This window comes from Plectrocnemia conspersa, unplaced genomic scaffold (genome assembly GCF_051122295.1).
Source record: "Plectrocnemia conspersa isolate PC_06_02 unplaced genomic scaffold, ASM5112229v1 ptg000009l, whole genome shotgun sequence".
Lineage (NCBI taxonomy): Eukaryota > Metazoa > Arthropoda > Insecta > Trichoptera > Polycentropodidae > Plectrocnemia > Plectrocnemia conspersa.
The window spans coordinates 26,884,177-26,900,430 of NW_028277173.1; the positions used below are offsets into that span (position 1 = coordinate 26,884,177).

The 16,254-nt window shown below is 28.3% G+C and overlaps 1 protein-coding gene across 1 annotated transcript; it reads left to right on the top strand.

Moving 5' to 3' along the window:
- Nucleotides 1-9,316: 9,316 nt before the first annotated feature.
- On the top strand, nucleotides 9,317-13,605 carry LOC148232489 (cytochrome b5-related protein-like). Its single transcript, XM_088193542.1, has 6 exons — nucleotides 9,317-9,456; nucleotides 9,626-9,846; nucleotides 9,940-10,343; nucleotides 11,691-11,882; nucleotides 12,723-12,947; nucleotides 13,009-13,605. The coding sequence occupies exons 2-6, from the start codon at nucleotides 9,628-9,630 to the stop codon at nucleotides 13,295-13,297; spliced, it is 1,329 nt and encodes a 442-aa protein (XP_088049668.1). The 5' UTR covers nucleotides 9,317-9,456; nucleotides 9,626-9,627; the 3' UTR covers nucleotides 13,298-13,605.
- Nucleotides 13,606-16,254: the final 2,649 nt, after the last annotated feature.

The following is a 16,254-nucleotide window of genomic DNA, read 5'->3' on the forward strand; positions in this document are numbered from 1 at the left end:
TTTATTTTTGTAAGCATGGAGACCAGTGTGTTTAGCGTCTCCAACTGATCCATTCTCTCTGAATTTTTCAATTAATCTCTTCCTTCCATATTTTGTAATAAATTTTCGAATTGCGAATGGGCTCTCTTGATTTTTACGTTTTTTGCGCCATGTGGTGATACTATTTCCCCAGTACATTTTAATGACTTGAATGACTGTTTCTTATTAAAAATATATGATTTATAGTTTGTAGATAACATATTTTAACATTTTCTATTCTACAATTTCCTCTTTTATATTTTTTCCAACCACTGATAGAAATTTCATATAGAATTAATTAAATAAGTAATAGATATTCTAATAGTGATAATTAACGATGCGTTTAATTATTTAATTTGCAATTCAATTCACATTACAATTAAAAATCAGTATAATTTAAAAACTCAGATTTATAGAGACATCTGTGTGATTTGCCTAAAATTAAAGTAGTGGATTAACAAATTATTTATTAAAATATACAGATGTCACTCTTTATTTTTTAATTACAAATCTGATTATCATGATTTGGTCAGTTTCCCTAATGCGTCATGATTGCAATTAATTAAAAAAGTAAAAAGTAATTAAATATTTATTTATTTTGTTAATTTATTTTTAACTAATAAATTCACAATTATGACGTTCTTAATGTTAGTATTAAAATTATATGATCTTTACCTCTCACATACAAAGTATAGAAAAATATATTTGATTCTTAGAAATTTTGACACAATAAAATCAAGTTGTGAGTATAAAAACGATTTCGAATGTTTCTTTTTATTAGGTATTAAAAACTTCTATATGAGAGAGAGATATGGAAATGTAACTATTATATGTTTAAATTGTTATTAGTTTTTAGGAATATCGCTGTATTTAATAAATGTGTATCTAGCCCGTTATTATCAAATTACGTGATTTTCTGCAATTTTCCAACAAACTATCTACATAATCAATCTTGATCTATCTCGTATCAGTTGTAATTGTCATCCATCTTCCGTCCACTGGAGTAACGATAGCATTATATGCATTTCACAATTATACATACATATATAATATAAAACAAATCATTATATGTACATACATACATATATAAAAATAATATATACCTTTTGATATATTCACTTATATCGCATCTATGACAAAGGGTCGTAATATGGATTGAAAATTGTTTGAAAAAAAACACGGCTAAGTGTATGGGAAATTGGGCTTCGGTTATCGATATTTGTTCAGGGTTCACTTTTTGAAAAAGTGGGATCACTTTGTGTATGATGTGTCGGTGTCAAGACTTGTCATAAATTTGATACGTAAGTTTTGTCTCTTTTTTGTTTCGCAATCCATTATCGTTTTTTAATCGTGAAAGTGTCTCTGATCGTGTTTCGGAATAAAATATTGACTGTATATAATGTAAAAGCGAGAAAATTAGATTCTATTTTTAGATTTATATGTTAATATACATTAAAAAGAACTGAGAATATACGAATTAATCGAATTTCCATATTATTATTAATTTATATTAATAGATTTGTCAGAATTTATACGACACAGCTTGATTTTATTGCAATTGTTCATCACGATATTAATTTGTGAGATTAGGAAAATCTAGGAATACGTAAGCTATGATGATCGATTGGAATTATAATTGTATAAAATTATATGGGAGATTGGGCTTCGGGGTTCATTTTCTCAAAAATTAAAATCATTATACATGCTTAGTTACAGTGACAAACTATAAACTTATATTTACTGACTAGCCTTTATATTATGCGTGCTATTCCAGCGACATTCCGAGCGCAAAGCGATGTAAGAAGCGTGATATTACGAGCAAAAAGTGCGAGATATTTAGAGCGCATATATTTTCTACAGTTTTAGAAAAACGTTTTTCTCGATTTTTATACTAAATTAAAACTACGTGTGAAATTTTGCTCAAATTTTTAATGTTGTGTCTATTTCTATATTTATTAATTATTTTAATATTTTTTTTTAGTATATTTATTTTCTGGAATGTGTATTCATCCTATTGGTCAAAATTCGGTTTAAATATGCTTCATTCGTAATATTGTTATAAAAAGTCTTAATATTCTACTGCTGATTTTATTGTTTTTGAATTTGGAAATTATATTGTTTATTCCTATTTCTAAGAACATCTGAAATTCATTGCGTTTGTGTATGAGTCCATTGGCATTCCAAGCCATTATTGTTAGATTTCAATTTCCGCCCTAAAGTGGGACGTTTTTCGATTTTCTTTAATTGCTGGTCCATGTTGTTTGATTGTAATAGAAATAAATAAAAATAAATTATTTACGCTATCCTTATTTCTTTTTTGCGGTAAACCTTCGTGGGAAAATTTTTTTTTTCTATAATGTCTCATTTATTCTAAAAATTGTAAAACAAAAAAAATGGTTGTTTTTATATTAATGTAAAAATCTTGTTTTATTGTTTTTACTTTAAAAAGAACAGTATGTATTTAATATAAATACGAAAATTAAGAGTCATATTTTTGTCATAGCATCATATAAATAGCATAAAAAATTATTTGTGTTTTTCTTACTTGAACTAACTTGTTTAGAAATTGATAAAGCAAATATTATAATATTATTAATTCACACAGAAAAATATTACCATGATTGCATAATATCACACGTTCACACTAATTTATTACACACGTACCGAATGTAAAAATTCAAAAGTTTTACTCACCGAGTAACTTTAGAACGTTTCTAAAAGTTATATTGAATTTTCGAACAGAACTCCACCTGTGTGACTGCTGGTACCACTTTTAAACATTTAATTAACGCCAAACGTTATCATAGTTTTACATTATCTAATTTTATTATCATGTCGGATGAAATATTTTTAAATATATGCGGTAATGGTTATATAAAACAATACAATAAAATCTTTACCGTATTTTATTGTATGTCTAAGGCAGGTTTTATATACTATATACTGGCAAAGTCTAACCAAAGACAATAAATCTACTCCCTGCTATGCAGCTCATGAATTGTTGCTACGGTTCAGAAGTATCGGGTTCGATCTGCACTTTATTCTCATTTATTGGAGCGTGACGAGTTCGAATTCGTACTTGAACAATGGATAGGGAACTATTTGTTGGCAGCTATTGAAATATGCATATAAATAAATCAATGTGTAGACGGAGATTAAGTATTTCATCAGCAACTCGACGAGGGATTGTTTGCGGTTCACCTACTCAAATAATTTTCGTATCGAGCGCCGATGGGATACACAGAAATTTGTTTGGCGAATGCCATAAAGTAGCACAGTGGTAAATTCCTAAGTTGGCCAGGGACGTCTCAGAGCTTTCAAATGTTATTATCACGTTTTGTAGTTTCCCCGCAGGTGTTGTTCGAATATTTGAATGACTGTATATGCATAATTTCGGTTAGTGTATATGTATGTATAAATTGACGATGTTTCGCAACAGTAAAACTTGCAACAGTTGCACATGGCGTGCAGTTAAGTCGATCTGTACGTGTAACGCAACCGTCTAAACCATTTGTGGAAAAGCACGTTAGTTAGTTAGTTGAAAGTTCGATTATGATTCGTATGAAATTCTAAAACAACATTAGAATAAAACATAAAGATTCTTAACTATTATTTTCTGATCAGAGTAGATTTTTAAATGTTCTTGAAATATAGATTTCAGAGAATCGAGATAAATTTAGGGTCAGTAGGAATGAATCTTAGTTTATTCCTTGTCATTTTTTTAAACAAAAAAATATTTTTTCTTGAGTCTGATTTTATTTTAAGAGGTTGTTACACGACCGAACACACAAATAAAACTGACTTGGATGAGTCAGTTAAGTAAAGAGTGTCATAATAATATTAAAAATGTTTTTTTGTCTGTAATAATCAGTGTCCGTAAAAATCAGTGTTTGTAAAGATTGTGTCCGCAAAATTTGTATCCGGAATAATCTTGTCAGGAAAAATTCAAGCAACTTAAAAACAAATAATTGTTTTGTAGATCAATATTTTTTAAGAACTGATGACGTGCATAAAGCTGCGTTGGTCTTATCTTATTAAGTTAATTAATAGATGCTTTAGGATTTAAAAACTTACGACATCGGTAAATAGAAGTATAGGTTATTTTAGCAAGAATAACTAATGTACATTTGATTTTTCGTACAGCGCTATTTTATACTTCCATTATTGTAAGAACTCACTCACAACTGGTCGATCGGCGTTTGATTAATTATCTGCCGGTCGACTCAAAATGAGAGTTGCTATTCTTACCATTGGGTCAATGTGATCCAATTTTTAGTCACTGTATTAAAACTTATATACAATCGGAACATATAGATGTCCGCCCAGATATGCAATATGAAAAGTTATTCAAAAGTACAAAGAACAATAATGAACAAATTCTTTTTATCTTGTTTACCATGTTTTCATTATTGTCAACATTATGGTCAGTTTATTTTTTACTCGAGAAAGTGAACACTCGAAAATGTAAATCTTGATGCTCTTATCCTATTTTTTGTAATGGTCTTAACTTGTTAACTGCTTTAGATGTGTGTTTATGGCAATCCATAACTTGCGGGGTATACTCGTCGTGTAAAATAAAAAAATCCAAATTTTAGTAAAAAAGTAATAGAAATGTATTTTATTGGTATGCTCCCTTTATATAATAATACCAATAAAACTGCAATGTATTTTATAAAAAAAAGAGTAAGAAATATTTCAGCTATTTTGGAAATATGATCAAAAAATATTGAAGTTTCCATTACCCAGATTACCATAAGATAGATTTTTTATTTAAATGCAAAAAATCTCTTCTTATTATATTAGTTTCAAAAAATAATGTTTAAAAAAATAAGATGTTTCGGAATTTAAACCCGATAAGACGCAGATTCCACCTGCGTTTTACCGTTTGAATTTTATTAGATTATATTACATATTGAGACAGACTGTGATGGGCGAGATGGTTATTCTTCGAGCGGTGGTGGAGAAGCTGGCGGAGGAATGAAGTCAGTGAAAGATTCTTAGAGTTCTGATTGGTGTGCCTCGCATGTTGTCCGCGGACCGACCGAATCTGCTCCTTTGAGTGTCTGCCTGGTCCTTATAGACCGACCTTATTTATTCAGGGCTGCAAAGCCTGCTGACCAATCACAATTATGCAACGATTATCCAGCCAATCTGAGGTCATATAAAAATACGCATTTTTTATTCCTAATAATTCCAACAGTAATTATTTAAATTTCTTATCTAGACAAATATTATTTCCTAAAATTAAAAAAAATATTTCCTAATAAACATCATTACATCTCTAATAATAGCAATAGTCTTTTGGTTTGCTGAATTTAATTTATTTAAAATTTGATATTATTCTATCATTTACAATTTAATTATATAAGTAAACATGGTGATTGTAAAAGCATTTTAAGGAATCCTACATAAATCCTAGTTGAAAATGTCATTTGAATAAAGATGATTTATAAACAAACCCTCGAAAGAAATCGTTATATTAGAAGAACACACAAAAATAATGTTCACCATAAATATTAATCAAACCGTAACTAAAACATTGTAAGCGATTGTTTGTCGTTATCAGAAAGTGACCACAATGGTCTTGTTTATAGAGGGTTACACGGGAGAGCTTCATTAAAGAGGGTGAATCAGAAATGCAGAGTTTAACAATACGTTCTAATTGCTTTTAATAAGTATTTAAACTGCGTATCGTCTGTGATATATTTTTAATGTTGGTAAATAACTATATATTACAAGTAAATATATGTTTGTTCTATACATGCATTCACGATAAAAGTATATTTATATATGTATGTACGCATGATAAAAATATATAAATAATATAAACGCATATCGTGCAATAATTCATCATGTATGAATAATATAATATTATTTTCATATACGAATAAAATTGGTATTTAATTCGTATTTTTGATACCTTTCAGGCCTTACATAAATATCTGTAATGAAATTCGAAATGCGTTAAGAAGATTGTACTCGACAGATTTAGGGTAAAATATCGTTCGTATCATAAATACTCGTATCCATCCTATAAATAGAAACTTTCCACATCTTATTAAAAAATAATAATTTGACCTTATCGACACATCCTGTAGATGTTATTTTTTTATAATATCATTTATTCAAGTAATTTTATAAAAATAATTGATATATTTATTTAACATCAAACAAGCAACAATCAAAATTAACTAGCAATACAGAAAATTGTCTTATAAATTAACAATTCCATTTTATTTTATTACTCAATATGCTTTAACCTTGTAGTTTAAGGATAAAGTGCATTTATTTATTTTGTTCAATACAAAAGCGTTAATTAAGTTTTGCACAATGTTATATGTACTTCGAACATGTAATATACTAAATTGTTTAATGGACATGATAAAATTACCTAAGCTATAAATTGATCTTAAAATACTGAAACTATTATTTAAAAGTATTGAATTAAACACCTGGCTGTTTTCTGACTTGTTTTTCAACCAAATCTAAATATAAAGTCCAACTGAGAGTGATCTTCGGCACTTTGAAGTGAAATATTGAGTTGTATTCCAAAAATTTCATCGTCAAAATGGAAGAAGTTCTTCTGCTTATTTATAGTTTTTTTTTGTAATTTTCATGAATATTATTATTAAATATTTATTAAAGGTCATAAAATAATTGATTTTGTCAGGTTAAAAATACATTTTATTTTTAATATTTTAAGAGCACTGTTTAACGTCTCACACTATGTCAATAATCGGTCTTTTTACACACAACAGTTGTTTTTATTTTTGTGATGTAATGTGTCAGTTGTTTGAACTCGGTTGTCAGGTCCACGTCCAAGACCCACGTCAACACAGAGGTCCTTATTTTCCAGTGACGTAGCAACGGAGGAGCAAAGAAGGGGAAAAAGCGGTACTTCGACGCCTCGTCACTGTCTTCACCTGTTCCAGTGAGATACAGGTGGGCGTGTGTGTTCAGTACTAAAATAATATTCATATTTATGAGCGATCGTTTCTTGTGTTGAATGAGGATGAACGAGGTCGTTATCGTTTTTCTCGTTTACGATCTAGATAATTTTATTTTATATCAGTTTTAATATTGATAAAATAAGCATTGGGAGACTTTTTACTTGTTATATAAAATACTTTTTTTTTCATTCTCTTAATTCATTAATAACATCGTTCTCGTTCTCGTTCATTAATAACAGTTTGGCTTGCTTTTTTTCCTGATTTTCTGATGATTCTTTTCAAATTCTCCCTGAATTCCGAATTTTGTTTTTTTAAAAGCCTTTTCATATTCTTACTTACCTTATTTGAAATGCATTTTTAAAGATTCTGTTAGGAATCGAGTCTAACTTTAATAAATTTCGGGTATCCTTAAAATCATAATAATTGTTATTTTTATCCTGTTTATAATATAGATTATTCTCATTTATTTGATATTAGTATTACAAGTAGTTTTGCTTAAATTTCATAATTACTAGAACGTTTTCCTTGTTGTTGTTTTTTATATCAATTTTCATATATATTTGGCCCCTTTTTAATTTCATAAAATCGAGTTTATTAAACAAACATCCTAGACTTTTTAATGAACATTTGTTATTCATTTATAAATATAATAAAAATGTCTTTATTAAAATTAGTTAATGTGCTCCACTGCAGTCGCTTTATTTATAAGTAATTAATGTATCTCTGTCAAAAGATATCTTTATTTAATTAGAAAAAAAGTTTTATCATTAATTATAAAATAGCAAAGTTTATAGACATTTATTTTTACATCCTTTCATTTAAATTCAAACATTGTCAAACATTTCTATTGATATAAGAACATTAATATTACATAACTTTTTCAATTATATTATGATAAAAGCGGAGCTTATCGTGAAATATTAATACTAATCTAATATCTTTTTTATAAATATATACATATATTTAACGGCTTTCGTATATTTAAACTATGTACATCAACTCTTTGATTTATAAACTGTTCGATAGTCGGAATCATTGAATTCCAGATTGAAATAAAATCTGTACCACTTTCTTTCTAAATATTGTCTCTTAAAACCTAATTTAATTAATTAACTATAAGAAATGTAATTCTATAATTATTTATTTAAAAATCAGTGTTTTATTGGCGGATAGATTCTTTGTAATTTTTCATAAAGCTTGCGTATCATTAATTACGTTAAAATAATACTCTTGTACGTAGAAGATTTTGTATATAAAACTTCCTCAATCATTGTTACGATGTCTATTTTAAAATGTAGTTGTATTGTATGTATTAAAACGTGTTTAGAAAATATATTAGGTTAATAATATTACTTATTTGTCCGTTAGATCTCATGGTTCAGGTGTCAAAAATAATCATTTTGTGAAATCTGGCTCAAAAAAGTCTTTTGTGTTTTTTATGTGCAGCTGCATCTCGTAATTTAGATCGGGCGGCGGAACACATTTGTAAACGCACAGCAATTTGAATGCTATTATTAAAAAAATACTATGTTAATGTGCAGCTGTGTCTCGGAATTTCCGCGAAATATTTTTGTAAATTTCTGTTTTGTATAAAAAAATCAATTTATTTTAAAACGGAATATTGTGCTTATTTCATTTGTAAAACATTGCTTAATAAACAGACTGTATACAAAACAATAAAATAGATTTTAGTTTGCTTTACACTTGAGGTCATATTTTGAATATGCGGCAAAACATTGACAGTCGTGAGTTGTATTCAACACACGAATCTTTCATATGTGTTAATTGATTTTCTTATGTAGTTATTTTTTCAACTAACTCATTAACACAATGCTCGGCAAACTCATACCTAACTAAGACGTTAGAGATACATTGGTTGGCAACCATTTTACGTAGTAGCAATTTGATTTTATTTTACTTGTATTTTTAAACTGATTTTTCATAGTCCCAGATAATAGATGGATTCATTGGAATAAAATTTGCAGAAAAATATATTGGTAAGTCTTTCTTAGAATTTCTATATCATATATAAATTATGTGTCAAAGAACATGATTTTTATTTTTTTATATACGATTACATTTCAAAGACATTTCAAATAACACAATTAGATTATTATCTATTGAAACGAATTTTGGCTTAACGCGTCAAGTTAACAAGATAACCTTTTATGGATACCATTAATATCGTTCGTTTTTGGCCATTATATATTAAAATAACTATTTATAACTTTATCCTTTTGTTATTATTATACTAATGGCTATGAACAATTTTCATTTACAGGTGATGACACAGCTAAACAAATATTGTAGAACCAAAGGTCCGTCAAAAGACGATAAATAATTATTTTCCGCAAATTATTCATATGGAATTGTATGCGAGTTTAAAATGGCAGTGTTGGTTTAACCGTGGTTTGCTTCAGAACAATACACGAGAGACCTATTCATGAGATTTATATTATCATTGAAAGTGAATATAAATATACCGAAAGTAAGTCTATATTTGCCTTATATTTTAAGATTATATTTTAATTTAACACGTTAAGGGCCGTATATTTTGGATCATTAATGTTTATGTAATACAGTAAAAAAATATTAAATTAAATAAAATTATGGCATCGTCCGAAACTATATAAACTAAATACTGACTTTATTTACAGAGATGTTTTCAAAAAAGAACTATCAGGAAGAAACAAGTTTTCCAGAAATGTCATATCCTTCTCTAAGAGATGGTGGTCTTCAAACAAGCGAACAGTGGTTAGAAGGAAAGAGACTAGACGATGGCGCTGAAGGACTATGGAGAGTACATGATAAACTATATGACTTTTCATCTTTTATATCCACTCATCCTGGTGGTGAAAGTTGGTTGAGGCTTACAAAAGTAAGTGTCCTATTAAATATATTAATTGAGAAATGGCCTAATAAATAAATATTGATATTTATCATAGATATTTATTAAATTTATTATTTTTAGGGCACTGATATAACAGAGGCGTTTGAATCGCACCATCTATCGACAATACCGGAAAATATGTTGAAAACGTATTATGTTAGGTCAGCATCTAGTAAGAGACACTCACCATTCACTTTCAAAGAAGATGGGTTTTATAGAACTTTAAAACGCAGAGCGAGAGAAGTCGTCAAAACTTTGCCTAAAAACAAGGCTGAAAAATCGAAGAGGATCATGGAAGGATTGGTCATTGGAATGTTTACGTTTTCGATAGTTTCTTGCTATTCAACGAATATTTTGGTTAAAATAATGTGCTGTATTATAGCTGGTTTACTTATGACATGGATTTCGATTTGCGCTCATAATTTTGCACATCAAAAGGACAATTGGCGAATGTACTTATTCAACTTCAATATGAGCCAAGTTAGGTTGGTAGCAAGTTGAATTTATATATATTTATTAACATCTATTCTACAGCAAATCTATCTTATAATTGGTTATAATCTTAATGGGATTTTATTGGTCTATACTAATCTCTTATTGAGGTTATTAATTAAAGATCGCACTGTCGGTAAATGGGTTTTTATATATTATATTTTTTAAATATCGTTCTAAAAGAGGTTTTATCTTCAGGATACTTTCCTGGTTTCAATATCATTATTATTTGAGCAACTTTTTAGTGGGCAGAAGAGTATTTTTTCTGACAATGGGGTTGTCATAAATGTGATGATTTTCATCAAGTCATTTATTTTGATTTTCTTGAGTGAGATTTTTATATTCACAACTAAAGTGGTTCATTTGTGTATATTTTCATTTAAGAAGGATTTAAATATATCAAGTAAATGTGATTTTTCTCTATCATCCCTGATTTAAAGTTGAGTTTTTCTTATTCTCTCTAGTACATTTCAAAGTATATATAATGGGGACCCGACAAAGCCGCGCCGGACAATCCCGCGCCGACTAAGCCGCCCCGACATAGCCGCGCAAGACAATCCCGCGCAATACAACCCCGACATTGCCGCGACGATAAAGCCGCGCCGACATTGCCGCGCAAATCAAAATTATAAAATTGAATAAAATGAAAAATAATGATTTTTTTAATTCTAATTATTTTGTTTTGTGGACAGCTTTATCACTAGTGATTCGCTTTTTGAACAGTTAGTTATAGATTGGATGATGCTGGACAGTTAAAAAATATACCGAAATGAAAATAAATCAATACAATATCATTAAAAAAAGGTTAGGTTGTTTGGTTCTACAGTGAAAATCGGCGCGAGCGGTAGCGAGACGCCTCCCTTTTCCTATATATATTTGTAATTATTAATAAATAAAAACCATGTTATATGATTAATTTTGTTTTGACTTTGCGTGGCTATGTCGGCGCGGCTATGACGGCGCGGCTTAGTCGGCGCGGGATTGTCCTGCGCGGCTTTGCCGGGGTGCCATATATAATACTATTGCACTTCTTTTCTAAAGTTAATTTTTTTCCAGTCATTTTTTTGATTTTTAATTTAGCTTTGTCATAAGGAGATTAAGAGTAATTAATATCATATATCATGTGTTTTTAAAGCAAAACTTTTTCCATTTTGTATAATTACAATACAGTTTAATAAGCTTTTTAATGGCCCTGCTGCGTAAAAATACGTTAAACATTGCTTAGATATATTTTAATTAAAAATATACAAACGAAGACTCATAGTGTTTTTTATAATGTAACTTTATTCATAGATAGGCTTGAATATATATATTATAATAATTTATTACTATTTTTATAGAGAATGGAGAATAACACATGGACTATCACATCACCTGTTTCCAAATACGTTGTTGGATTTTGAGATCACTTCAATGGAGCCATTCATACTTTACCTGCCAAGAAAATCGAAAACGTGGTTGGAGAGATATGGGCCAAGATTTACTTTCATGATAATTTCGCTGTTCATATATGACGCGTACGTTTTGAAGCTGTGAGTACAAATATATATAAATGTTTATTTAAAATATAATATAATAATAATATTAAACTGTATAAAACTTTATTTTCTTCGAGAGTGAAATTCTTGTTAAAATAAATGTTTTGAAAAAACTTTTTGCTGCAATTCATACAAAGCTCATTTAAGCTTTGTTTAAATTTAACTTGTGTGAACATTTTCTAGTCATTTTCTAATACATAGACATTTTCTAATAAATAATACAATAAATATAACTAACTATAAATATAAATATGACTCATGACAAATATGGCATTTTATTTATTTTTTAACATCGTAATATAATTTCTTGAATAAATAATAATTAGTACGAGTTAACCCCTTCTATACTACAAATATATATAAAAAATTACCTAGCGACATATTTTCTGAAATTATATATCATGCGAAATATTTTAATTAGGCATTAAAAATTATTAATAATATTTATCTGATAATTGCTCGTGTTTTCTTTGCTGCTCAGTGTTGCCATTAAGTGAATTTCCAGTCAAGGTCAAACACATCGTGCTGTATCTATATTAAGATATTTTATACCAAAATTACAAGTAAGAATCAAATAAAGCACATATAAATCGAATTTTGACGCAAAAATTATCCCTTCTCAGAAGTAAAAAATCCACGTAAATTTCTGCCTTCTGAGAAGCGATTGTTTTTGCGCTCTCCTATTGATTGATCAACATTCGGTTTAAATATACTTTGATCAGTGATTTGCGTATAAGTATAAATCCGAATTAAGTTTTCATAGATTTTCCCTATCTCTCTGTTGTCTATAAAGGCAATTGATTTGATAATAAACGTTGCTTGATATTGTTTCAGGTTATTAAAAGCATATTCCAGCAAAGACATTCACACGTTCAAGAGAGATGATTTGATCCCTTTTACACTTCCATTGGCTATGTTCATATTAAGTTATGCTTCTTTGACTGAAGTATTGATCACGTGGATAGTTATATGGCATATAAGTAGTATAATTTATAATTGTATTGGTTTGAATGCTGCTCATCATCATCCTGACATATTTCACGATGGAGACGAACCGAGGTTTGTTGAACGTAGATTTTTTAGTGTAATTATTAATTATTATATATTGAATATTTTACAGAGAAGATAGAGATTGGGGTTTGCATCAGTTGGAAGCAGTGATGGATAGGGTTGATATAAACAAGTCTTACTTTGCAGTTTTAACCAATTATGGAGAACACGGACTTCATCACATGTTTCCAACTCTAGATCACGCATATCTATCCAGCTTGCATAATGTGTTTTATAAGACTTGTTTAGAGTTCAAAACTCAACTGAAAATGAACACTCAATTGGGATTGGTCATTGGACAATTTGAACAAATCGCTAGGTTGGAGTGCAAAAAACGAATCAAGGATAAACGCATTTAAGATATGTATACAATCGTGTTTAATATGTATTTGTGATATATGTATTATATTTAAAATATTCTAACAATTAAGAATCGGGTGTATTGTATTTTTAAAAATAATGATTTATTTTAGCAATTAAAGTTAATATACAACATACAGTTGAGCCGTTGATTTTGAAAGTGGGGCAAGTCCATATTATGTTATTGTTGGATAATTTATGGTTTGCATTTGAACTGATTTATAAATATTAGTAAGCAATAAAAGACGGTCTTTTTTCATTAAAATTTAATACGCAGTAGTTACATTTGCGTTACTTAAACAAAAAACATGTTTTTAAAAGGGCACAATAGACTTCTATCACTTTTAAAATCAACAAAAAATTAATATCATTGAATAAAATAAATTACTAGTAAAAAATTTACACTGTTTTTTCGACTACATTGACTACAAAATATTTAATTATTTTTTAATATTATATTTTAGAATTGTCTTCAATTGTTTAAAAACGTGTATGTATTAGTAATTTTCATATAATATATACAAAAAAAAACACTGTGCTATTTTATAATATTTTTTCTTAAAAAAAATCTAATTTCATATGTAAATATTATGATACTTTTTATTTAAAAAAATAATATTAATTTACATTTTTTTTTATATTTCACGCCTAAGCAGACGTTCTTGAATTTTAAGCTGATTTTTTTTAATAAACACTAAAGATTTGTTTGTCCACAATGGTCTCCAAACTGTTTAAACTGCGTGCCTCTAATATGTAGGTACATGTTACAATGAATGTGTATTATGTTTTATAAATATAGCTGTTTTTATAAATATAACTGTGTCAGTGAAATAATATTTGAATATATTTTCACCGGTAGATATATATTTTACTATGCTATTGCAGTATTGGGTCAATCGTGGTTTGGATCAGTACAATACATATAAGATACATTTTTATAAGATTTATATTATATTATAAAGTAAAAATAAATATATTGCAAGTTAGGCTATGTTTTAAAATAATACTTAATAGCTAAATTTATGAAATGTTGAATATTTTATAAAACATTTTTTTTATTTTATAATTTATATTATATTTATATTAAAAAATAATATATTCCGTCTAAAAAAATGTTTTTTTTTGCTAATTAATAATAGTCAGTAAGTCAATATTTACATTTTTGATTAAATATCAATTTTTTACCTAAAATATATACGTCAAGTGTTAAAAAAACATCTAGCTACCAAAGGCTGAATAAGATAAAAATGAAATAAAAAGAATTACGAGATTGTTCGATGCGATATTTAATGGGTTAACGTCTAATATAATACTGAATTCATTTCCAGCTATGTTTTCGAAAAAGGACTATCAGCAGGAAACGAGCTTTCCTGAAATGTCATATCCTTCCCTGAGACACGGTGGTCTTCAAAATAGCGAACAATGGTTAGAAGGAAAGAGACTCGACGATGGCGCCGAAGGGCTTTGGTGAGTACACGATAAATTATATGACTTTTCACCTTTTATATCTACTCATCCCGGTGATGAAAATTGGCTGAGGCTCACAAAAGTGAGTGTCTTAAGAAATGGCTTATATATAAATATTGTTTTAAATATTTCTTATATTAAATGTAATTTAAATATTAACTAGCAAGTTTAATGACACGTCACTAGACGCACATCTTTTAAAGATAAATTCTTAGAACAAAACTCGTTAAACCAGTAACATAAAATTATAGTTTTTATCACAATATTGCCATATACTAAACACGTGTTATTAGTCTCTGTAGTTGCAATGCTTCCTAAATTATTCGTATCAAAACATATTGTTTTTTTTTTACATAGATTGAAGAATAACTCATGGACTATCTCATCATCTGTTTCCTAACACATTGGGTTATGAAGTAAGCAAGAGAATCGAAAACATTGTTTGAAAGATATGTTCTTAGATTTACTTTAATGATAATTTGTATGGTTGTATATGACGCATTCAATATAAAACAGTAAGTACAATTGTATTAAGGTGAATCTATAAAATAACATTAGTACAAATTTGTCGACTGAGAAATGATCCCGAGTGTATTTAAAACTTTTAATTTTTTCTAGAGTGGGACTCTTGTTCAAAATAAGTGCTTTTAAATAAAACTTTTCTGCTCCTATTCGTTAGAAACTCTTTAAGGCTGTGTTCACATTTCTTTATAATTAAGTAGACCTTTATAATTTGCCCGAAGAAAAGAGAACTTGTGTAAACGTTTTTTAAAAGCACGAAATTTTAATGTTATTATCTTTCTTTATCTTACTAACTGAAAGAGCTTGGTTTCACGAGCCGTTTTACGGCGCTTTTTATTTCGTTTATTCTTAACTATAACCATGAGCTCTTATTATAGTTGTATGCTTGTATTTAGGCGTTTAAAACTATCTATAATGTTAACATAAGCAAATATTAAAATATTTTATTATATTATTTAAATATTACCATTAGTTAGTATAAAATAATCATTGTTTAATTCCGTTTCAGATTACTAAAAGCATATACATTAATGTGTATAAACCTTTAACATTACCATTGATGAGGTACCTGTTGAGTTATTCTACATTAACTGAAGTCTTGATCTAGTGGACAATTATATTACATATCCAGTTTGTATGAGGTGTTCTATAAGACATGTTTGGAGTTCAAAACTAAAAATAAATACTCAGTTGGGTAAGGTCATTGGGCAGTTAGAAGAAATTGAAATGACGGAGGGCAAAAAACTAATTAAAGATACACGCATGTGATGTATGTGTGTAAAAATTCCGTAAGCATTGGTTCTAATCGGTTGTTTATAATTTGTTTGACCCTACAGATAGAAGTTTTTTATTAGCGATTCTGCGTCATGGATATAAATTAAAATGTATATTCATATAGAAATTTAAATTGAATGGTTTAGTTTGGTGGTGTTATTAAATGTTAATTCACAATAAAATATAAAATCAG